The sequence below is a fragment of the Rana temporaria genome, chromosome 7, assembly GCF_905171775.1.
Source record: "Rana temporaria chromosome 7, aRanTem1.1, whole genome shotgun sequence".
NCBI classification, from domain to species: Eukaryota; Metazoa; Chordata; class Amphibia; order Anura; family Ranidae; genus Rana; species Rana temporaria.
This window is the reverse complement of record NC_053495.1, coordinates 43199691-43225663: the sequence shown is the minus strand read 5'-3', so window position 1 is coordinate 43225663 and position 25973 is coordinate 43199691. Positions and strand designations below refer to the sequence as shown.

Genomic DNA, 25973 nt, shown 5'->3' with positions numbered 1-25973 from the left:
GGGAATCACGCAGATACTGTCTTTCTGCTAAGCAGGAAGACGGACGGATCTGTGTGTTACCCCAGTCATACAGTCCCCCATGCAGATAGAACACACCTGCAGGGAACACGTTAAACCCCTTGATTGCCTCTGATGTTAACCCCTTCCCTGCCATAAGTAGAATAACAGTGCATATTTTTAGCACTGTTTACTGTAATAATGTCACTGGTTCCCAAAAAAAGTGTAAAAAATGTCAGTTAGGTGACCGATCTGTCCGCCGCAATGTTGCAGTCCCACTAAAAATTACTGATCACCATTACTAGTAAAAAAAATAAAAAACATATATAATAATCAGGGCCGCCATCAGGAATTATGGGGCCCCTTACACAGCTTCAGGCATGGGCCCCCTCCTGGAGCAGAGAACCGGGGGGGGGGGGGCTGCCGCCATAAATTGAGAAGCGGGGGGGGGGCTGCCGCGGATTGAGAAGCGGGGGGGCCTTTACACAAAAACGAAGAAATAAAGAAAAAATATATAAAAAAAAGGGGGGTAGCCATCCGGGGCCCTGGGGACCTCTGGGCCCTTTAATAAAAATAAAAAATATATATAAAAAAAAATATATTTTTTTTTTAAAAAAAGGGGGTTGCCATCTGGGGCCCTGGGGACCTCTGGGCCCTTTAATAATAATAATAATATATATATATATATATATATATATATATATATATATATATATATATATATATATATATATATATATATATATATATATATATATATATATATATATATATATATATATATATATATATATATATATATATATATATATATATATATATATATATATATATATATATATATATATATATATATATATATATATAAAGAAATTGCAAAAAAGGGGGGTTGCCATCCAGGACCTCTGGGCCCTTTAATAATAAAAAATATATATATATTTATATAAAATTAAAAATAAACATTTATGAAAAAAAAGGGGGGGTTGCCATCCAGGAAATTATATAAGAAAAAATTATATATAAAACAAAAATAAAAAAATAAACATTTATTAAAAAAAAGGGGGGGGTTTGCCACACATGGGGCCCTGGGGACCTCTGAACCCTTTAATAATATATATATATATATATATATATATATATATATATATATATAAAAATATATATAAAGAAAAAAAATATATATATATAAAAAATATATATTTTTTTTATAAAAAAAGGGGGGTTGCCATCCGGGGCCCTGGGGACCTATGGGCCCTTTAATAATAATAAATTATATATATATATATATATATATATATATATATATATATATATATATATATATATATGGACCTCTAAAAAAAAAAAAGGCGCTTTATTAAAAAAATAAAATAAAAATATATATAAAAAATATTTTTTTTTATAAAAAATAAATAAAAAAAGGGGGGTTGCCATCTGGGGCCTCCGGGCCCCTGGGGACCTCCGGACCTCTTAAAAAAAAAATTTGCCCTAAAAAAGAAAAAAAAAAATTATTTTTTTTTTTTTTAAAGGGGGTTGCCATCCGGGCCCCTGGGGACCTCCGGGCCCCTTACAGGTGTAATGCCTGTACCCCCCTGATGGCGGCCCTGATAATAATAATAATAATAATAATAATAATAATGCTACGAATCTCACCCCTATTTTGTAGACGCAATAACTTTTGTGGAAACCAATAAAAATACACTTGGGAATTTTTTTTTACCAAAAATATGTAGCAGAATACATATAAGCCTAATCTGATGAAAACATTTGTATTTTTACAATTGTTTTTGGAAAGGTTTTGTAGCAGAAAGTTATAATAAAAAAAAAAATATTCTTCAAAATTGTCGCTTTTTTTGTTTATAGCACAAAAAAATAAAAACTGCAGAGGTGATCAAATACCACCAAAAGAAAGCTCTATTTGTGTGATAAAAATAATATAAAAGTTCATTTGTGTACAGTGTTGCATGATCGCGCAATTACCAGTTACAGTAACACAATGCTGAATAGCAAAAAATGGCCTGGGTCACGAAGTTGAGGTGAGGATTTTAGTTTGAATAATGGAAAATTAGGATCTATAAAAATACACAGCAAGAACAGACGGGTAAATGTGCCCTTATTCTTGCAGAAGAATTGACGGCACTGAACTCCATTGCCTTTTTGTATTTACATTTTTAGCGGCCGCAATTCATATTTCACATCTGCATATTTTGCTTTTCCGTGCCGAAATTTAGCATGTTTTAAATTGCGGTCGACGTGTTTTGCCTGTAATTAGCCGTCTGGCAACTAGACTTGTAATCTCCGATCATTACAGTTCTACACAAGAATAGCTGTTTGTGCACAAAATATAATCACACCCCGTAGTAGGCTATTAAATTGATGTTGCGGAATAGCTTGTCTGCAATATGGAACCCAAACAAACGCACAGTCAGAGTGAGGAAGGGGGGGGGGGGGGGAGTGCTGCTCTTACAGAGGCCGCAGGCAAATATCAAAAATAGAGAGAAGGATTTATATGAAACGCAGAGGAAGGAGAAAATGTTGCCCATAGTGACCAGGAAGGATCTGATTTTCCCAACGCCAGACTATTTTTTTTTATTTCATTTAGATTTTTTTTTATTTAAAATTAAAACATTTATTTCATTTTGGATGGAGCTTTGCTTTGTCACTAATGGGGAGATTTTCTCCAACTTCTTCCTGTCAGAATAGAAAATCTCTCCAACCAGCACACACACTATGATCAACCATAACTTTATGACCACCCATCTAATAGATCCTTTAACCACTTCCCATCCAGGCCATTTCTGGCACCTCGCTCCTAGAAAATTACGTAGAACCCCCAAATATAAAAATAATATATATACAGTGAGGAAAATAAGTATTTGAACACCCTGCTATTTTGCAAGTTCTCCCACTTGGAAATCATGGAGGGGTCTGAAATTGTCATCGTAGGTGCATGTCCACTGTGAGAGACATAATCAAAAAAAAAAATTCCAGAAATCACAATTTATGATTTTTTAACTATTTATTTGTATGATACAGCTGCAAATAAGTATTTGAACACCTGTCTATCAGCTAGAATTCTGACCCTCAAAGACCTGTTAGTCTGCCTTTAAAATGTCCACCTCCACTCCATTTATTATCCTAAATTAGATGCACCTGTTTGAGGTCATTAGCTGCATAAAGACACATGTCCACCCCATACAATCAGTAAGAATCCAACTACTAACATGGCCAAGACCAAAGAGCTGTCCAAAGACACTAGAGACAAAATTGTACACCTCCACAAGGCTGGAAAGGGCTACGGGGAAATTGCCAAGCAGCTTGGTGAAAAAAGGTCCACTGTTGGAGCAATCATTAGAAAATGGAAGAAGCTAAACATGACTGTCAATCTCCCTCGGACTGGGGCTCCATGCAAAATCTCACCTCGTGGGGTCTCAATGATCCTAAGAAAGGTGAGAAATCAGCCCAGGACTACACGGGAGGAGCTGGTCAATGACCTGAAAAGAGCTGGGACCACCGTTTCCAAGGTTACTGTTGGTAATACACTGAGGCCCCATACACACCATAGAATCTATCCGCAGATAAATCCGTGCAAACGGGTTTCAGCGGATAGATTCTATGGTGTGTACACTCCGTGGGATATTTATCCGCAGATAAATCTCCCCTGGGATGGATTTCCAGCAGATGGATATTTGCTGACATGCTCAACAAATCCATCTGCTGGAATCCATTCCAACGGATGGATCCGCTCGTCTGTACAGACTTACCGGATCCATCCGTCTAAAGGGATTCCCCGCACGCGTCGTAATGACTTGACGCATGCGTGGAATTCCTTATATGACAGCGTCGCGCCCGTCGCCGCGTCATAATAGCGGCGACGGCGCGACACGTCATCGGCAGAGGATTTCAGCGCAGATTTCAATGCGATGGTGTGTACACGCCATCGCATAGAAATCCTCTGAAATCTTTGAGAGGATTTATCCGCGGATACGGTCCGCTGGACCGTATCTGCGGATAAATCCTCTCGTGTGTATGGGGCCTAAGACGTCATGGTTTGAAATCATGCATGGCACGGAAGGTTCCCCTTCTTAAACCAGCACATGTCAAGGCCCGTCTTAAGTTTGCCAATGACCATTTGGATGATCCAGAGGAGTCATGGGAGAAAGTCATGTGGTCAGATGAGACCAAAATAGAACTTTTTGGTCATAATTCCACTAACCGTGTTTGGAGGAAGAAGAATGATGAGTACCATGCCAAGAACGCCATCCCTACTGTGAAGCATGGGGGTGGTAGCATCATGCTTTGGGGGTGTTTTTCTGCACATGGGAACGGGCGACTGCACTGTATTAAGGAGAGGATGACCGGGGCCATGTATTGCAAGATTTTGGGCAACAACCTCCTTCCCTCAGTTAGAGCTTTGAAGATGGGTCGAGGCTGGGTCTTCCAACATGACAATGACCCGAAGCACACAGCCAGGATAACCAAGGAGTGGCTCTGTAAGAAGCATATCAAGGTTCTGGCGTGGCCTAGCCAGTCTCCAGACCTAAACCCAATAGAGAATCTTTGGAGGGAGCTCAAACTCCGTGTTTCTCAGCGACAGCCCAGAAACCTGACTGATCTAGAGAAGATCTGTGTGGAGGAGTGGGCCAAAATCCCTCCTCCAGTGTGTGCAAACCTGGTGAAAAACTACAAGAAACGTTTGACCTCTGTAATTGCAAACAAAGGCTACTGTACCAAATATTAACATTGATTTTCTCAGGTGTTCAAATACTTATTTGCAGCTGTATCATACAAATAAATAGTTTAAAAAAAATCATACATTGTGATTTCTGGATTTTTTATTTTGTCTCTCACAGTGGACATGCACCTACGATAACAATTTCAGACCCCTCCATGATTTCCAAGTGGGAGAACTTGCAAAATAGCAGGGTGTTCAAATACTTATTTTCATCACTGTGTGCGTGTGTATATATATATATATATATATATATATATATATATATATATATATATATATATATATATATATAGTTTTTTTTTATTATTCATGAGTGTTTTAAAAAACACTGCGCAAACACTGTGTGACATACATACATACACATTTTTTTGTATTTTATTTTTTTTAGCAAAGACCCTGTAGAATAAAATGGTGGGTGTTGCAATTTTTTTATGTCACACAGTATTTGCGCAGTGTTTTTTAAAACAATTGGAAAAAAAAAAACTCATGAATTAAAAAAAAAAACTCTAAAGCCTCGTACACGATCGGACTTCCATCAGACTTTTCTGTGGATTTTTGTCCGAAGGGGCGTTGGCCGTGAACTTGTTCTGCATACACACGGCAGAACATTTTCAGCCAACGTTCACCAAACCACGTGGTTTTTCAGCTCTTTACTGCCACCCTTTTGGCAACTTCTGCTATTGTTGGCTGATGTTTAGCATTGGTTCGGAGCATGCGTGTTTGTACTTTGGATTTTAGTCTGATGGATTTGTATACACACGATCGGATGATACGACGGAACAAATGTTTTGTCGGAAAATTTGAGCATGCACAGCCAACATTTGTTGTTGGAAATTCCGACAACAATTGTCCGATGGATCATACAGACTGTCGGATTGTCCAATAAAAGCATGTCTGTCGGACCATTGTTGTCGCAAAATCCGATCGTGTGTATGGGCCTTAAAAGTTGACCCAATTTTTTTGCAAAATGTGAACATTCCATTTCACATTCAGTTGCTTTGAGAGAGACTTTTCTTTATCTGGACAATTCTGATTGTAACATGGTCAGTCTAAAGCACAACATGCAAGTTTGTGTTTGGAAATTTTTTGACAGACAGTTTATTTATAGGGCTGTTACTGATTAAAATGTTTGTGTTTGATTAATAGTTTTTTTTTTTAAATCGATTAATCGACTAATTTCGATTAATTATAGCGCACATACAGATCCAACTACTTTTAGCTGATCTCCTTGCAGGCTGATTCCCAGTGCAGCTTCCAACCACTGGAAAAATGGATAGCAGGATACAAAAAACACACAAAGGCAGCGCTCGATGGGAATAGCATTAACATTTTTATAGTCTTCAAGTAGGTAACAAAATAAATATGGCACTGGAGATAAAATCGATGTAGCTACATAAACTGTAAAAATGGGGGGAGTAATACCAAACGGTAGCAAAAGCAGTCATAAAAAACATGTAGCCAAGTATGATACTGGTATAAAAATGTGTACAACGATACCACTGCTGAATACAGATGAGGAGAGGTCAACATCAGTTTGTTGGCATGTAGATGTCCCGTGAAGGGAACTATCACAACTCCCAGTGGATGGTTTTAGAATCCCAGGTTGATAGAGGGAAGTGTCACAGCCCTTGCGTGTGGCAGATAGTAAGGTCCCGTTGGCATGCAGATATGAAGGCACAGCAAAGGAGCCCTTCAGATGGACAAGGCAATCCCCGCCGGTGTCCGTGACGTCACAGGATCTCCGACGGAACTCCCTGAGGGCCTGGAAGCCGACGGAGAGGTGAGTACCAATCAAATGAATTTTGATTGATCAAAAAAATTAAAGATTAATCAAGGAATTAATAGTTAATATCCACAGCCCTATTTATTTAAACTGTCGGTTTTTGGATATACTCGCCGTATAAGACAACCCCCTTCCCCCCTTACTGTGCCATTGCATACCTCACTTTGAAGATCTCCATACCATTGCTCAAAAGCCGCGCCCCCTCCTCATGCTGTTCCTTGATAGGCGGAACACTCAGTTTCCCAGCAGAGCCTGGGTTCAGTGTTCCGCCCATCACAGACGTCGTCTCGTCCTCAGCCTCGAACGAGACGATGTCCGTGATAGGCGGAACACTGAACACAGGCTCTGCTGGGAAACTGAGTGTTCCGCCTATCAAGGAACAGCATGAGGAGGGGGCGCGGCTTTATAAAATTGGACACCCGCAGTCTGACTGACTCTGCATCCGGCGTATAAGACGTCCCCCGATTTTTGAGGCATATTTTTAAGTATAGAAGGTCGTCTTATACGCCGGAAAATACGGTATGTGGGGCTGCCAACATCCTAAACATATACAGTTTATTTATATATGGGTTACCAAACATGCAGGAACACGCAAAAGGTAAGGCAGGCGCGACTTTAAAAATTGCTCTGCACCGAATTGCATGCTACTGCAGTACCATGCAGTTTGGTGGCTGCAAATATGTGCACTTTGCTAGATGTGCTTGGGGTACCATTAACAATAATGGCACCCATGCACGTTTACCGGAGGGCAATGCGTTCTTGTGTGGAAATGGTGTGACGAGGCCCAGATTGCTCAGTACACATGGCAGTTTAGACTGTGCTTTGCATTGTCCTGCATTCCGATGGATGCAGAATGTCCTATTAAGGTGCGTTGGAACCGATGCTGTATCCTGGCCTAGGCCAACAAGGCCCAGGCCTAGGGCAGCACTTTGCAGGGGGGCAGCACGGACAGTGTCCCCGCCGGCTTGCGCTACACTGTTGGGCAAATTAGTTTAGCGCCCCCATAAATCGGCCGCACTGCTTCCAGTATGTGGGCGGCTGGCATTCTGCAACTGTGGGGGGGGGGGGGGCGTCGCTTCTAATTTTTTACCATCTCTGTCCCATTGTAGAGATTTCCCTTCACTTCCTGTCCCATAGCAAACAGGAAGTGAGAGGAAATCTATGCAAATTAAGGTAATCCATTGCCCCCCCGCCCCCAGGCCATCAGAACTAGTGTCCCCACTTGAAAATTTGGGGTGTGGCCTTGACAAGAAGGGGTGTGTCATATTTAAATTAGGGGGTGCACGAGTTTAGTCAGGCCTAGGGCAGCACAAAACCTAAATACACCCCTGGTTGGAACTACAAGCAAAGCAGGTCAAGCACAGTTTTTTTTGGACAAATGCTGCGTTTCTCATTTGAATGCAGCTGCATGGACATGAATGGAAAATGGGTCAATATGCTGCGCATACTTGTATATTATAATAAGAGCTCCTGACCCCCCTGAACAGTTTTGCTTTCAAGCGGGGGAAAAAAAAAAATGTCAATAGGCAGTTTTTTTAATGCAGTCGAGACACGCAGAGCGTTTCTTATCTGCCTGCCCGCACTTGGTGTAGAATTTTGGCATCTGTCAAGATGAATGAACGCCCACGCCAGCCCGTGAGTGATGTCACCCCAGGCTGGCTAATCAAAACAGCTGAAGATCTGAAACCAGAACCATTGGCCAAAAGTTGTCAGCGGCCAGTGAGGGTTCCCCCGGTACACCGCAGCCCTGGAATGGAGGTGAGTATAGTTCCAATTTTGAAGTGCAATATCCGGGCAAAAGAAAAAAACAGCGTCAGGGGATTACTTTATAAAATGCAGCATTAGCTACAGGGTCTATAAAGCATGCATTAAAGTTGCACCTAAAACACATGAAAAAAAAGTTAATGAATCACCCCTGGCATGTCCTCGCTCTTGCATTGCCTGTCCTGTAGCCCTCTGTTACACCGAATGCGGACTTGAAATCGTGCAAGTTCAGCTGGCACCAAAATTTCAAACCCACATTTCGGTGCGAATTCGGGTGCGATTTGAAAGACATCCATGCGGGCCCATGCACAGATGTCTATTGAAATTATTGCCAAAAGTAGTGCAGGAACTACTTTTGGAAATCGGTGCAGCGCAGCAAAGTCATGAGTTTTCAGTCCGCTCCTGCATGGGAGTATATAGAAGGGGTGCCCAGATTTGAAAAATCGGTGCTCCCCAGCCGTAGGTCCTCCAGACAGCAAAGTTTTCACACTTCTAGAAGAGAACTGGGGCTACATGTGTGGCAAGTTTCGGGGGACCTATGGCCAGCCGGAATCGGGTCCACAAAATTTACAGGAGAAATTACTGTTTAACATGGGAGTCTATGGAAGGGGTGCCCCAACTTTGGAAAAAAAAAATCTGTGTTTTCCGGCTGTAGGTCCCCCGGACAACAAACTGAGCACACTTATAGGAGGAAGAGTGGGGCTATATGTGTTCCATATATATTCCATGTGTTTGGGGTCCAGGGAACCTACGGTCGGCCGGTACCAGGTCCCCAAAGTTCAGGAGATTAGGTGCAAAAAGGTAACTTGAGCCGAGGTGGGCATTTTCAGCACAAAAAAACTCAGCTTATACTCGAGTATATACAGTACATGCATTTTACACGACCTTTGATTAAAGTCTATGGGGCCAAAAATGCACCAAAAGAAGCACCTGCAAATTTTTACAATACACCATGTTGCATTGATGGGACAGGTACCACAGAGAATAATGCGATTTCCATTGTGCAGTATAAATCGCACATAACGTGCACGGGGCTTTAGGGCTCATTCACACTAGTGATCGAGGGGTGGTAAAAGCCCACGATTGAGCTGCGTTTTTACAGCCCCCCCTAACCAATCCCCCTTTAGCTGCAGAGGTGATGGCCTCAGCATGGATAAAAATAGCCCTGTCGCTATTAAGTGAATGGGCTGTTCTGTAAGCTCCATGCAATGCAAGCGGTTGCAGGGTGCCAGTACCGGTGATCTGCCGTGCTGGTTCCAGGTATCACGGAAGTTCCAGCGCATGCGCGAACTGATGCGCTGAGCTGGTTCCAGCTATCGGGAAAGTTCCTTCAAGCACTGCGCAGGTGCAAACTTGCTGACGGAAATCCCCGAACGGCGGCCGGCATCCAGGGCGACGTGGATTGTGAGGTAAGTGGCCAGTCGGCCTCACGTCCTCGATGCGCTCGCTCGGCCTCCTGGCTCTTTTTAACATCCTCCAATCCACGGGGATGTTAAAGAAAGAGCCTGGATTCCGGGCGAGGTTCGGAGATTTCCGTCAGGAAGTTTGCACCTGCGCAGTCAGTGAAGGAACTTCCCCCACAGTGGAACATTGAGGACAAGTCACCAGCTTTAAAGTGGAGGTTCACCCGGAAATGTAAATTTTTAACATTAGATTCATGCTCATTTTGTCAAGGAGAATCGGGTAGTTTTTTTTAAAAACGAAGCAGTACTTACCGTTTTAGAGAGCGATCTTCTCCGCCGCTTCCAGGTATGGGCTGCGGGACTGGGCGTTCCTATTTGATTGACAGTCTTCCGAAGATCGCGTCACGATTTTCCGAAAGTAGCCGAATGTCGGTGCGCAGGCGCCGTATAGAGCCGCACCGACGATCGGCTTCTTTCGGTTACTCGTGACGCGATATATGCGACCGTCGGAAGCCTGTCAAATAGGAACGCCCAGTCCCGCAGCCCATACCCGGAAGCGGCGGAGAAGATCGCTCTCTAAAACGGTAAGTACTGCTTCGATTTTAAAAAAACTACCTGATTCCCCTTGACAAAATGAGCATCAATCTAATGTTAAAAAAAAAAATTCGGGTGAACTCCCGCTTTAAGGAGTTTTAGCAAATAGTGAGTAGGTGATTCAGCGCCTCCTCACTACCTGTCAAATGCTCTCTGAAGAGCGATCAGAACGTGGATCACACCTCATAGGCCAAAGCAAGTGTGAATCGGCCTTTACCACAATGCATGTTGGAGCACCAAAAAAAAAAAAAAAACGCATGCACGTGTGATCCGGCCCTCCAACTGATAACATATAAGGCCAGCTGCACAGCAGCTGCTGCACCCCAGCCAATCAATTGAGTCACTCATCTCTACAACAGAATGCATGGATTCATTAAAGGGTTAAACACACTGACCAATTATCTACAATCCACTGAGAGCTCTTCCTGCTAAGCGGTCAATGATTTCCAGTCTGACTGCTGCAGGGGTGACCGTAGTCCAGCCATCATTGGGTTAATGGAGACATAAAAGATGTCATTTGCAGAGTGTGGACCTTTGTCAGCTTTATATACAGTACAGCTAATAAGAGACGTTTAAGACTCTCCGGGAGGAAAAAGAAAAAAATCCTCCATCCCAACGGCTGTAGTCTGGACTATTGAAAGCAGACACTAAGTACAGACAATATAGTCTTTATATTACTGGAGAGGAATTTGTCAGAGAGATCCCTATACAAAGTCATATGTCCCGGACGTTGCTCTCAGCGCTTCAGCAAGAACACCAATATCTGGGGGGGGGGGGGGGGGGTACAACCCGAGACTTAAAGAGGGACTCCACCCAAAACTGATATCTTCATTATTCTTAGATTAATGGAACATTTTATTCTCATCTCTCGTGGTGGAAAGATCCCAGAGCTTGGCTACCCTGGTCTGCTCACCGTCACATCACTGAAAAACCAGTAAGAATGTAATGGTCTTTTCTGGAGCAGAAGAAGTGAGACTCCAAGGTGGCGGTAACAGAAATGCATGCATTGCTACTGCCATGGCATATAAACCCACAGCTCAAGAACCTGCGAGGTCAGAGATATAGATATTGCCTTTGCCGATTTGCCTTAAAGGCTTTGTTCAGATGTGCAACTAAATTGCTGCACAGCTGAAAAACGATCCACATCTGGATCGCTTTTCAGAGGTGTTTGGAGGCACACCTGTTTTAACCCTGTTAATGCTACACCAAAGCGCCTCAAACGTGTGCATTGCACACAGTTGCAGGGCATTTGTGGTGCAACCCCATTTGCTTCAAGAAGTTGCGTTCGCTGGCGGTCCTTCTTAACAAATGCAACAGAGGGGATAATTTAGACCAGGGATATGCAATTTGCGGACCTCCAGCTGTTGCAAAACTACAAATCCCATCATGCCTCTTTCTCTGGGTGTCATGCTTGCGGCTGTCAGAGTCTTGCTATGCCTCATGGGACTTGTAGTTTCGGCAACAGCTGGTGGTCCGTTAATTGCATATCCCTGATTTAGACCATGGGTGCTCAACTTGTGACCCTCCAGCTGTTGTGAAACTACAAATCCCAGGAGGCATTGCAAGCCCCTAAAAGCTACAAGCATGACTCCCAAAGGAAGAGGCATGATGGGACATGTAGTTCCGCAACAGCTGGAGGGCCACAGGTTGAGCTCTCATGATTTAGACCAGAGGTTTCCAAACTGTGGCCCGAGGGTCGGATGTGGCCCCTTGCTAGCCTTTATCTGGCCCCCTCCCAGTAATACCAATGATGGGGCACTATTCATCCCACTACCATCAATGATGGGGCAATATTCCTACCAGTAATATCAATAATGGGGTACTAATCCTCCCAGTAATACCAATGAGGGAAAAATATTTCTCCCAGTAATAGCAATGACGGGGCACTATTCCTCCCAATAATACCAATGACAGGGCACTATTCCTCCCAGTAATACCAATGATGGGGCAATATTCCTCCAAGTAATATCAATAATGGGGTACTAATCCTCCCAGTAATACCAATGACAGGGTACTATTCCTCCCAGTAATACCAATGACAGGGCACTATTCCTCCCAGTAATACCAATGATGGGGCAATATTCCTCCAAGTAATATCAATAATGGGGTACTAATCCTCCCAGTAATACCAATGACAGGGTACTATTCCTCCCAGTAATACCAATGAGTGGGAACTATTCCTCCAAGTAATACCAATGATGGGGCACTATTCCTCCCAGTAATATCAATGATGGGGCACTATTCCTCCCAGTAATACCAATGATGGGGCACTATTCCTCCCAGTAATACCAACGATGGGGCAATATTCCTCCAAGTAATATCAATAATGGGGTACTAATCCTCCCAGTAATACCAATGACAGGGCACTATTCCTCCCAGTAATACCAATGAGTGGGAACTATTCCTCCAAGTAATACCAATGATGGGGCACTATTCCTCCCAGTAATACCAATGACAGGGCACTATTCCTCCCAGTAATACCAATGAGTGGGAACTATTCCTCCCAGTAATACTAATGACGGGGCACTATTCCTCCCAGTAATATCAATGATGGGGCACTATTCCTCCCAGTAATATCAATGATGGGGCACTATTCCTCCCAGTAATACCAATGATGGGGCACTATTCCTCCCAGTAATACCAATGATGGGGCACTATTCCTCCCAGTAATACCAAGGATGGGGCACTATTCCTCCCAGTAATACCAAGGATGGGGCACTATTCCTCCCAGTAATACCAAGGATGGGGCACTATTGCTCCCAGTAATACCAATGATGGGGCACTATTGCTCCCAGTAATACCAATGATGGGGCACTATTGCTCCCAGTAATACCAATGATGGGGCACTATTGCTCCCAGTAATACCAATGATGGGGCACTATTGCTCCTGCTGACCACTAACCCTGGAGGCAATGTTTATTATCACTGATGGTGGGCCGAGACATTTTCTACCCTCACTGGCCACAGTCCGGCCCTCCTAAAGTCTAAAGAACAGTAAACTGGCCCTTTGTTTAAAAAGTTTGGAGACCCCTGATTTAGACCCATGTTTTTAGTGTACCCTGCAATGGTCCCCCTTTAAACTGCAAAGACAGTGACACAGTCGCAATGCTTCGCACCATTGTGAGTTTTTTTAATACCTCCCCAAAACTAGCCCTTAAATTCGCAAGTTCCCAGACTGTCATTTTGACCCTTGATGTTACAAAACTAGTCAGTCGCTGACCAGAATAAGCATGCATCCAGCAAAGGTTAAAATGTCTATTCACCTGCTCGGCTTGATGTTGCAAGTCAGTGGCTACAGCATGGTGAAGCCTTGATTAGAATAAAGCTGACAATAGAGGGATCAAATCTCGGCCGGTTCAGCAGGGACCAGTCAAATTTTGATCCATCTATGGGCAGGCTGGTTGTACTGAAGTCAATCCATTGGTCTACTTCAGTACAACCAGCCTGTCGGTTTTTTTTTGCCTGCAATTACTGCCGTCAGCTATAGCCGCCAGCAGTAATTGTATTCTACAGGCAGGAAAGGCTCCCCAGCAGCAGAACACAGAAGCACTGCAGGTGGGATTCCCCTGCAACCCACTGTGTTGATGGGGGAATTTTTTTTTTTTTTAACTTCAAAATCAAGTTTATTGAGATGTAGAAAAATTAGAGGTACAAACATGGTATGCATTTGATCGACATTGTTGATGGGGGAAATTTAGCAACTTTCTTTCCTTCCACCTGGGGTAAAGAAGGAAAATTGTATAATCTATGGCTTGAGCCTGTCCCTTTAAGTCAGCAATGGCAGCTTCCATATATCTAACCTGATGGTTTCACTTTAAGCCTAATCCTAGGAGAGCCAGGCCAAGGTGAGCCAAGCGATGACAGCAATCAGTCATGGACTGCGGTAATCATACACGGAATCCTCTTCCTTATGATCACAGACAATCGTATATACAGACTGTGCAGCTGCAATAGGGCCCCCTGGGAATTAGGGGCCCCATTTACGCTATATGTGGGCAGGTGGGTGCCAGGATGTAGGTAGTGTTCATGGTCTGTCCCCGGTTGTATATTAGACCATCAAGGTGTCAAAAAGACTAGTCTTTTGTTTATTTTTCTATCTATACACTTGATAGTTAAATGGGGACCCCCCAAAACTTTTCTTGAGTGACTGTTTGCCACAATCGTTCGTGATAGATCTTACACAATGTAATATTTCACTACAATCGCCCGTTAAGCCTAAACCAACCCGTTATTCGCTCCGCCAGCCGTCACCCACTACAACGCCATAACACTCCGGTTGTAAATGAGCAGATTTAGCATCAGGGCTCGTCAGTGGTAATCCAGCACTGGGCAATTGTCTACTATCAGCCCTGGGACTTCCCCAATGCAGACATCAAATTAACAAATAACAAAGCTGACTTAAACCGCGTTTTCTTTCAGGGAATAAGCCCTATCGCTGCTTTTCAGAAACAGGACGGGGGGGGCACAGGTTAAATCATACAGCACAAATCTGCTCTCCCAAAAGCAGCTTACAGGCATTGTGGATTTATAAAAAAAAAAAGTTTTCCAACTTACCATCTGCCCCTGGCTGAGTGCTGGATCTCATCCCAGTCATCCTGCTCATAGTCCCCCTGGAAGGATGAGACGCCTGGACTTCCAGTTTGCTTTCTCTGACACTCCTTTCTGCAGATGAGAAGACAGAGCCTTAAATATAGGGTGGTGGTGTGCCAAGGACCATAGTCCCTGCTCAGAGGATGAGCCTTGCTAACAGCGAGCGCTGTCTTGTGCTCTCTATCACTCGGGAAGCTTGCAAGTCTCCCAGGCATACACCAGCCCACACTGCAGCTGACCAATCACAAGTGGAGGGGTGGATTCTGGGAAACACTTGGGGCTGTCAAAATACAGGCTGGGAAGATGTGTGCACATACAGAAGGGATGCCATCAAAAGTCATGCTTTTCTCGATTTATAGATTGATTTGCAACATTTTGAAGAACTCAAAATATCTCCAAAATAAAAGTACTGTGCATTATAAACGGCATACATTCAATGAAAACCTCATACAATGTACAGCACCTGATAAGCAATCCTGGGTAAAGAAATGTCCCTCACAGCTTTTCTCCAGACTCATAGATTGACATATCTGCGATTTGTGTGTGCCGCGTTTGCGCTGGCAACGGCAGCAAATTAAAATGAATGATCTGCCTTGTCTGCGTTTCTGCAAAAAATAAATAAAAAATGTGCATGCACATTTCCAAAAACGCAGTCACAGGGAAATTACATTGCGATTCCCCTGCGGATTACGCACACGCAATGCGATTTTACATACATGGGGGCGCCATTCAGGAAAGGTAGCCCCGGGCATTTCCGCAGAGCAGTGCGTTTTCGCTGAGGGTGGTTGCAGGAATCGCTGCGATACCCACAGCCAGACGCAGAGATGTGAATGAAGGGTAAGGCAGCGTTTACATTACAGCACTGCGAGAATGTGGGGGAAAAAATGTGCTTTCCCGCAACACACAGAAACACAGTGGTGCCATTAATTCTTATTGACAATGATTTAATTCCTAAAGGCATCCCCATGCATCTGTGAATGCACGAATTTTCACATGCGCCAAAATGCATGGTGCCAGGTGTTTTGCTGCAGAAGAATCAGGGACTTTTTTTTAGCGTTTCACGCACGTAGGGCAGTCCACTAAAAAGAATGGGCTGTTCTACACACAATGCACAGAAACGCACTAAACCGCACACATTCCGATTCTAAAGGCTAGTACACCCGGGCTGAATGTTGGGCGGCATTGGTCGGTTTCTATTGAACCAGCTTGAACACACGATCGGTTCAACCAATGAGAATGGTCTGATGGACCGTTTTCATCGGTCAAAATCGATCGTGTGTGGGCGCCATCGATTATTTAACCATCGGTTAAAAAAAAGCCAACTTGTTTTAAATTTAAAGCGGTTCTCCACCCTAATTACAACATTGCCTCTATTAAATTTTCTCGATCAAAAACGCTAAAAACCGATGTTTTCATTTTCTAAATCTGTACAGTACCTGTAATATTGATGAGGCTTCCGGTCTGTAACGTTGCGGGAATAATACGGGCATTCCGACACTTCCCGTTTGAAGCAGTGTACTCTGGGAGCTTCTCTGCATAGCTCCCTGTCTTCACTTTGCAGCCGTGATATCAAATATCGCGGGATTTCTTATGCAAGCTACAGATTATTATGCTGGGACATCAGCATCCACACAAACCAGGAAGTGCCTGCTTGTGGGCTTATGCGGGGAATATAACTACATATTTTGCACCGAATGGCAGCGGAGCGGCCGCGAAAAAAAAAAAAACGTGAGTTTAAAGAATACCTGGCATTAGCAATTTAAATAGCCCTTTAAAAAAAAAAAGTTTTTGCGTGGGAGAACCGCTTTAACCGATGGATTCCTAACCGATGGGAAAAAAACGATCGTTAGTAGGCACAACCATCGGTTAAAAATCCATGCATGCTCAGAATCAAGTCGACGCTGGCTTGGAAGCATTGAACTTGGACCGATCGTGTGTACGCGGCATTAGTCGCCTGAAGCTCGAAAAAGTTCTGGATTTTTTTGCAGCTCAAATCAGACAGATTGGTGTTTAAAGTGGAAGTTCCCCCTAAAAAAAAATTCTAACAATACATTCAGAAGACTGATTACACTGCGGGTAGGCTGGTCTTTTTTTTTTTTTTTTCGTACATACCTCGATATCGCCGTTTCATCCCTCGGCTTCCGGGTATGATTCTTGTGGGGCTGGGCGTTCCTAGTTGATTGACGTTCCTCCGACCGACGCATACTTGACGTCACGACTTTCTGAAAGAAGCCAAACGTCGCTGCGCAGGCGCCATATAGAGCCGACTCTATACGGCGCCTGCGCAATGACGTTCGGCTTCTGTGGGAAAGTCGTGACGCGCAGTATGCGCCGGTCAGAGGAACTTCAATCAACTAGGTCCAGCAAGAATCATACCCGGAAGCCGAGGGATGAAACGGCGATAACGAGGTATGTACGGAAAAAAAAAAAAAAAACAGCCTACCCGCAGTGTAATCAGTCTTCTGAATGTATTGTTAGAAATTTTTTTTAGGGGGAACCTCCACTTTAAGTGTTTTTTGTTCCATAGAAAAGCAGGGAAATGTTTGATTCAAGTGTTTTTGAGCATTTTACAGCATGCTTTTTTTGCTCAAATGCAGTAATTAAATGAAAATAAATATTAATAATAAATTAATAAAAAATAAAATACATAAAAAAAACAAAAGTTTGATATAAACAAATAAAAAAAAACAACCCTAATATTAACCCCTAATCGTAAACCCCAGCCCCTAACACGCTATTAACCCCTAACCTAACAAAATAAATAAATAATAAATAAATCAACCCCCTAACCCCTTATATAATTTTTTTTTTATAAAAGTGGATGAAAAAGCTAAAAAACATAGCAACAAATGACGAAACAGATGCTATTTTTCTCTATTGGATAATTACAAAACACGCATACAAACGCTTTAAAAAAAACGCCTGAAAACCGCTCAAAAATGCGACGCTTAGATGTAAATGCAGCCTAAGGTTGGGCTCACACCATTGCGATTTGGATATGGGTTCTCCACATCCAATTCGCAAAAGCAGGAGATCTTGATCGGCTCTCTATGGAGGCGGTTCACATATCTCTGCTGCGGCTCCGTTGCGAATTGCACAGCCCTGTGCGTCTTTTGGTCCATTTCAGGTCCGAATTCGGCCCAAAATTCGGCCTGAAATCGGATCTGAAACAGTGAACGGGGACGCACCAGACCCCTGCTGTGAGCCACATGCGGCGATAGTGTGAACCCGGCATAAAGGTCTGTCAGTGCCCACAGTAATGTCTGGTACACACGATGAGATTGTCGAACGAATGATTGTCTTTTTTTTTTTTTTTTTTTTGCATGCTAATCTCATATCGAAAATTCACAAAGTTACGAAAATTCTCGTACGACAGAATAAAAATTCAGAAGTCATGGAATGTGCTGTCGTGTATTTTTGGTGTATTTTCGAACGACAACTGTACTGATTAAATGGAAATTGTACTTGTAGCTGGTATCGTACGAGAAAAAATCTTGTGCTTTGGATAATATCGGATGAACTGTTGTGATCGGCTGTCGAAAGCTGTGTACTAACGATCTTATTATCATATGATTGCTTCGAAAGTGATATTTTTTCTGCGATTTTCTGATCGTGTGTACGATGAAATTAGTGGCAAAGGGGAATCCTCAAGAGAGAAATGAAACATAAAAAGGTTAATAGTACTTATTCCTGGAGATCCGAAGCTGTTGGAGTAGCGTGATTGGTAGCTGAGGGTGATGAGTCCAAAAGACCAACAACCTGGATGGCAGCCAATGTAAAGGGATGGATGGATGGGAGAGATCCACAGCTGGGTACATCAAATCCGGGATACTGTAGATGGATGAATAGATTGATGGGAGTTTTTCGCAGCTAGGCACATCAGATCAGGGAAGGATCCTCAGAGAACACAGCGTAGCCAAAGAGCAGGAATTACTGAAAAACATTGTAACATTTTATTGAAAGACAAATATCCACACTTACCGGTACATCAAAGTAACAGAAGAGCTGATTGGACGAGGAGGGAAAACACAGTGTGTACCTGGATGGAAAGAACGGTGGTTGTCGATGGCCATCCTCAATGAACCGGACAAGCATCAAGCGTGAAAGAGGGGATGTGTACAACACAGCTAGGGTCCTACAGCTGCATGTATAGAAGAGATGTGTATATCTGTGGGGTGAGGAATACCTTGGCTGCTTATGATTGGTCCAGTACAGGTGACATCTTCCTGATAGGCTCGCTTAGGTGGGCTCGGACTGGGATCCAAGCGCGCCTAAGCTTATCCTTATTAGCAAAAAATTGACCAAAACACGCTAATACACATTTGCTTCTGCACCACTCTGGAAAGGTGTGATGGGCCTTAGGCCGCGTATACACGACCGGTCCATCCGATGAGAATGGTCCGACGGACCGTTTTCATTGGTTCACCGCTGAAGTGGCCTGATGGTCTGATGTGTGTACACACCATCAGTTCAAAATCCGATCGGGTCAGAACGCGGTGACGTAAAACACACGACGTGCTGAAAAAAACGAAGTTCAATGCTTCCAAGCATGCGTCGACTTGATTCTGAGCATGCACGGGTTTTGAACCGATGCTTTTGTGTACTAACCATCGGTTTGGACCGATCGGTCAGGGGTCCATCGGTTTGATTTTAAAGCAAGTTTTAAAATTTTGGTCCAAAGGACAAAAGACCGATGGGCCGTATACGCGGTCGGTTTGGACCGATGAAACTGAACTTCGGTCCATTCTCATCGGTTTTGTCCGACCGTGTGTACGCGGCCTTAAGGACTCATTTAGATATATGCATGATTGTAGAGGTGCGTTTTTTGGAGTATAATGCAGGTGTATTAACATGCGTCAGCATACTTCATTTTTGTGTTGGCTTTCATGGTGACATCTTTTGGGGTTTTTGAATTCCAAATAGAGAGTGGATAGAGTTGAGAGCCATTGACCAAGGCTTGGTAATACCTCTTGCCAATGCATGATATGTGTTCTGATGTGCTGCCATTTACGTCTATGGGCCTCCCAATAAATATCAATGGTTTTTAACCAAAAAATCAGAAAAATCATTTTTTTTTTATTTAAATCAGATTTTTTTGATTTTTTTTTTATTTATTAAAAAAAAATGCTTTTGGAGTAAAATACAATCTAAAGATAGTTTACATTAACCACTTGCCGACCAGCCGCCGCAATTTTACTGCGGCAGGTTGGCTCGGCTGGGCAAATCGACGTTACCTTACATTGCTTTTTCTTTTGGCCACTAGGGGCACGCCCGCAGCGTGTGCCCGGAGACGATGCGAGTGCCCGGCGGGCATGAAGACAGAGCGAGAATCGGGATCTGTGTGTGTAAACACACAAATCCTGGTTCTTTTAGGGGACTAGAGACACATCGTGTGTTCATAATAATCGGACGACAGATCATCCGACTTTTTTCGCTTAATAGTCGCAAGGGCTAGTTTACCCCACAAAAACGCACTCCAGATATGTTCTGGATGCCTTTCTGCATGCGTGTTTTCAACGCATTTTTGGTGCGTTTATGATGCGTTTGCGAATGTTTTTTTTACTGTACTGGAGTCCAGTGTGTTTTTATTGCATTTTTGATGCGTCCCAGTACATTCCGGTGCGTTTTTTTATGCGTTTTTTCCAGTACAGTCCAGTGCAGGAAAAATACAGCATGTTCTACTTTTTTTCTGGAACTAGAAAGCCCTGCAACTGACTGTACTGGTGTGAACTATGCCATTGGAAAACATATAACCTACTTTTCATGCGTTTTTGATGCAGAAAGAAAACACACTGGGCTGCATGTGGTGTTCACACTGAGCTGCGGGAATGAAGCCATGCAAGTTCAGCTGAACTCTCGCACAATTTCACTCCTGCATGTCAGTCCAGATTTTGGCTGCGATTTCACAGACATCTGTGCAGGTTTCTGCACAGGTGTCAATGGAAATCAAATCCCAGAAATTGCAAAAAGTAGTACGGAAATGACTTTTTGAAATCAGTGCGGTCCTTTGCACATGGGGTTATTTAGCTGCTGTGCATCCCTCTTAGCATTTATTCGCGCCTCGTTGCCTACTGCCTGTCAAAGTCTATGGCAGACTTCCGCCAGGAAAAGAGGTGGGCTCTATCTGACTTGCTGCAGCTTCTAATGCACACTGTGAGAAGCTCACAGTGTGCAGTGAAAAAAGAGAAAGGGGAGGCACTATCACTCATTGGTTAAAGATGTCGGAAGGTTCTGGGTCCTTAACAACAAATGAAAAGCCAGTCGTTAAGGAGTGGGCACCCAACGGCATCTTTAACAACTAGTTATTTAAGCATATATGTTCTAATGCAACGCATATAAAACATGCTATTTGTTTTTTAAAAGCACAATGTTTTAGGAGTGCTGCTGTGTAAAAGCTGCTGTGCTGTAGTGTGAAAAGGCCCCAAGAGCCCTCTCACACTGGGGCAGTGCGGGCATTAGCAGTAAAGTGCTGCTAGTTTTAGTGGCGCTTTACCACTGTTATATATCGGCGCTTTTCGGCCGATAGGGGTGCGCTTTTAACCCACACTTACGGCCCAGAAAAGGGTTAATAGAGCCCATTTTGGGCGCTGCTAAAACACTTATGCAGGCTTCAGCAGTGCTGCCCATTCATTTCAATGGGCAGGGGCAGTGGAGGAGCGGTGTATAGACCGCTCCCGCTCCGCCCCAAAGATGCTGACTTTTTTCCCCGTCCTGCAAGCGCACCACTCCAGTGTGCACTTGAGCTTTCACACTGGTGCAGCTTGAGAGGCGCTTTTCAGTCGCTTTTTTTTTAGCACGAAAAAACCCTTAAAAGTGCCCCAGTGTGAAAATCAACATGAAATCCAGAGCCACCCAACTGATCATGCCCAATGTTATTGGAGGTGGGCCGGGGGGAAACAAGGGAAGGGATAGTAACTGCACAGGAAACGCGCTTCACCACAGTGGGAGTGGCTTAAAGGGGTTTGATTAAATAACACCTCTGCCTACTTTGCTCTGGGTCAACAGTGCATAACATGGAGGCTGTAGAGGCCTAAAGTAAGTAAAGCACAGAGGGCCTCTCCAAACAAAAATGACTCCCTCTTCTCAAAACATTTCCCTTCTATGACAAAACCACCCTCCATGAACCCAACTGTACTCACCAGACCTTGACATGGCATTGCTGGTAAGTTCCCCCTTATCTCCAGTGCTAGCACCTGTACAGTAGGCACCCCATATACTTGTAGGACAGGGAGGAGTCTCCTCAGCTGGAGCATTTCACCTCCTCAGCACCCCCATGCCTCATGTGACCAGTCACCTCCCAGGCTGCATTTAGAGGTGGCTACCAGCAGAGGGCACTCCAGTCATAATCCAGTTCAGTATAGAAACAACCCAGAGTGCCCTTGATGTCTACTGCTACTGATTTACTTAGCCATGTAGTACACCCAAAGGAAAAATGAAGTAGAGTGTACACTGCTCCAAGGTTGTCTACAAATTAAAGATCTCTTGATACTACTGTGGCAACAAGACTGGGTGCCTGCCGAGGTCCGCAACCTGGAAAATTCATGCAACAAAGAGAAAAATCGTCACATCCAGAGATGAAGAAAAATGTGTTAGTTTAGAGTTGGTTTTGTAGAGTCAAAGGTTTAAAAAACATGACACACGAGGGATCCACACTGTTCAGCAGATGCGTTTCACACAAAGTGCTTAATCATTGCTAGACAGTAAGACCCCTTTCACACTGAGGCGCACTTTGCAGGCGCTATAACGCTAAAAATAGCGCCTGCAAACCGCCCTGAAAGAGCCACTCAATTCACCTCAGGCTGGCATGGACTCCTTAGAGCAGAACTAAACCCTCCTGTCCTTTAGACCCCTTTCACACTGGAGCGCTTTGCAGGCACTATAATGCTAAAAATAGCGCCTGCAAACCGCCCTGAAAGAGCCGCTCAATTCACTCCAGTGTGAAAGCCCGAGGGCTTTCACACTGGAGCGGTGTGCTGGCAGGATGCTAAAAAAGTCCTGCTAGCAGCATCTTTGGGGCTGTGAAGGAGCGGTGTGTATACCGCTCCTGCCCATTGAAATGAATGGGCACTGCGGCTATACTGCCGGAAAAGCGGCGCTGCAGAGGGTGGTTTTAACCCTTTTTCGGCCGCTAGCAGGGGTTAAAAGCGCCCTGCTAGCAGCCAAATCGCACCACGAAATTGACGGTAAAGCGCCGCTAAAAATAGCGGCGCTTTACCGCCGACGCACCCACCGCCCCAGTGTGAAAGGTGAGCATTCTGATCAGGCAAGTGTCAATGCTTACCGCTAAGCCCCCCACACATTCAGATGGGCAAGCTTTATTAAAGCAGGAAGTGCTAAAAAAAATGATGGAGCCCCCAAAAAACTTACTGGGCCAGATTCATGTAGATCAGCGGATCTTTAGATCCGCTCGATCTACGTGTTTTACGATCCGCCGGTGCAATTTAGCGAGGCTAGTGCAGTATTCACAAAGCACTTACCTCGCAAATTGCACCGTCGGATCGTAACTCCCCCCGGCGGAATGCAAATTCCGCGGCTAGGGGGAGTGTACAATTTAAATCAGGCGTGTTCCCGCGCCGATTTAACTGCGCATGCGCCGCCGGCGAAATATCCCAGTGCGCATGCTCCAAATGACGTCGCTAGGACGTCATTGTTAGCGGCGGGTATGTCAATTGCGGCCATCGGTATTCCCGATCGACTTACGCAAATGACGTAAAAATTTGAATCTCGGCGCGGGAACGACGGCCATACTTAACATTAGCTACCCCTCATATAGCAGGGGTAGCTATCCGCCGGAAAAAGCCGAACGCAAACTACGTTAAAAAAAAGCGACGGGCGGGCGTACGGACTTGAATCGGCGGTTCTCCTCATTTGCATATGCGACGCGTAAAAAAAAGCGACGACACCTAGCGGCCGGCGGGAGATTGCAGCCTAAGATTCGACTGGTGTAAGTCACTTACACCAGTCGGATCTAAGGGAGATCTATGCGGAACTGATTCTTATGAATCAGTCGCATAGATCCGACCGTGGGATCTCACAGATCCGACCATCGGCTCTCACAGATGCGATGGCGGATCAGGAGATCCGCCGTCGTATCTCTTGATGAATCTGGCCCACTATTTCCATTCAGTGGTCTGTAATGACTGTACAAGTGCTGGATCAGCACTTATATTTATGGTACATTATTGAAATTCCACCCAGTCCGCGCTTTTGCACACTTTCCAGTAAAGTACATCACATACGTCAGTGTCTTTGGTTGATCCTCAGTAATGACTGAGGGGTAAATAGCATTGCACTGGGGCCCTGAGGTTATGGGGCCCGTGCATACCTTCTGTTTATTTATCAGTTCACATTGTACAGCATGAAGCAGAACTCCTCTGACATTTATATACTTGTTTAGCACTGCTGTCTTTTAGGCTGCATTCACACCTTTGCGTAGGCGATATGCGGCGTATTGCGGCGACATAAAATAGGCGTTTTGTCCCGCGATTTGCGGCGACAAAACGCGTCGTTTTTGAGCCTTGTTTTTTGCTGGAGGGGTGATTTTAACATTGTCGGCTATGCCCGAACGCCGAAGCCGCCCGAAAAAAAGGGTCCGGGACTTGTTTTGAGCTTCAGGCGTTTCGGTGTTCGGCGTGGAGATGTGAACCATCTCCATAGCCGACAATGTAAAATCACCCCTCCAGCGTATTGCAGGCTGCAATAGCGGCGGGCGTGAAAACGCCTAGGTGTGAATGCAGCCTTAGGCCCCGTACACACGGACGGATAATCCGCTGACCGTTTTCAGTGGACATGTCCGCCCGGAGATTTCTGTCTGATGGTTGTACAAACCATCAGACAGAAATCCGTGCGTAAACAATACGCGGGGCGTGGCCGCGCCGTCGCCGCGACGATAACGCGGCGACGTGGGCGGCCCTGGAAGTTCAAAGCTTCCACGCATGCGTCGAATCAGTACGACGCATGCGAGGGATGGCGGTCGGTCGGACGTGTCCAGTGAGTCTGTACAGATGACCGAACACGTCCGACGGACAGGTTTCCAGCGGATAGATTTCTTAGCATCTAAGAAATGTTCTAAGAAATTTTTATCTGCTGGAAACTGTCCGATCCGCCGGACAATTGTCCGCTCGGCCTACACACGACCGGATCTGTCCGCTGGAACTGGTCCGGCGGACCAGTTTCAGCGGATCGATCCGGTCGTGTGTACGGGGCCTTAAGGCTCCATGCACACTGAAGATCATAAACTGCAGTTTATTGGCGTTTTGGTGGTTTTTTTTTTAAAAGCCCATAAACTGCACTCTATGTTAGCCTATGTGCCCATGCACACATGGAAGTTTTTTAGCAGTAATGAGCAGTGGAGATTATGGGCTTTTTTCTGAACGCCCGAAAATCGTGTTCAAAGTGCAGTTTTGCAACGTTTTCTGTCATATTATTATTATTATTATACAGGATTTATATAGCGCCAACAGTTTGCGCAGCGCTTTACATCAAGGAAGACAGTACAGTCACAATACAATCAATACAGGAGGGATCAGAGGGCCCTGCTCGTTAGAGCTTACAATCTAGAAGGGAGGGTCAAGTGGAACAAAGGGTAGTTAGCTGTGGGGGATGATCAGATGGACTCAAATGAAAATACAGTTATGTGTGGGAAGGGTAGGCTTCTCTGAAGAGAAGTGTTTTCAGGGATCCTCTAAAAGCTGATAGAGAAGGAGATAGATGGATAGATTGGGGTAAGGAGTTCCATAGGCATGGAGAGGCTCTAGAAAAGTCCTGGAGACGAGCATGGGAGCAGGTGATGAGAGAGCTAGAGAGTAGGAGGTCTTGAGAAGAACGAAGAGAACGTACAGGTTGGTATTTAGAAACTAGGTCAGTGATGTAACTGGGGGCAGAGTTGTGGATGGCTTTGTAGGTAATTGTTAGTATTTTGAATTTAATTCGTTGGATGAGCGGAAGCCAGTGGAGGGATTGACAGAGAGGAGTAGCAGAGACAGAGCGGTTGGTAAGGTGGATTAGTCTGGCAGCAGCATTCATGATGGACTGAAGGGGGGATAGAGTATGCAGAGGTAAGCCAATGAGGAGGGAGTTGCAGTAATCGAGGCGAGAGATGACCAGG

At 44.5% G+C, this 25973-nt stretch overlaps 1 protein-coding gene across 1 annotated transcript in view; it reads right to left on the bottom strand.

Annotated features, from left to right (window-relative positions):
- FGD3 (FYVE, RhoGEF and PH domain containing 3) overlaps positions 1-15064 on the bottom strand; it is a 312502-nt gene extending 297438 nt beyond the window's left edge. The window contains exon 1 of the mRNA XM_040359284.1: positions 14831-15064. Coding sequence (XP_040215218.1) covers positions 14831-14879 — 49 coding nt within the window. The 5' untranslated portion in view covers positions 14880-15064. The remainder of the gene's footprint in view (positions 1-14830) is intronic.
- Between the last annotated feature and the right edge of the window lie 10909 nt (positions 15065-25973).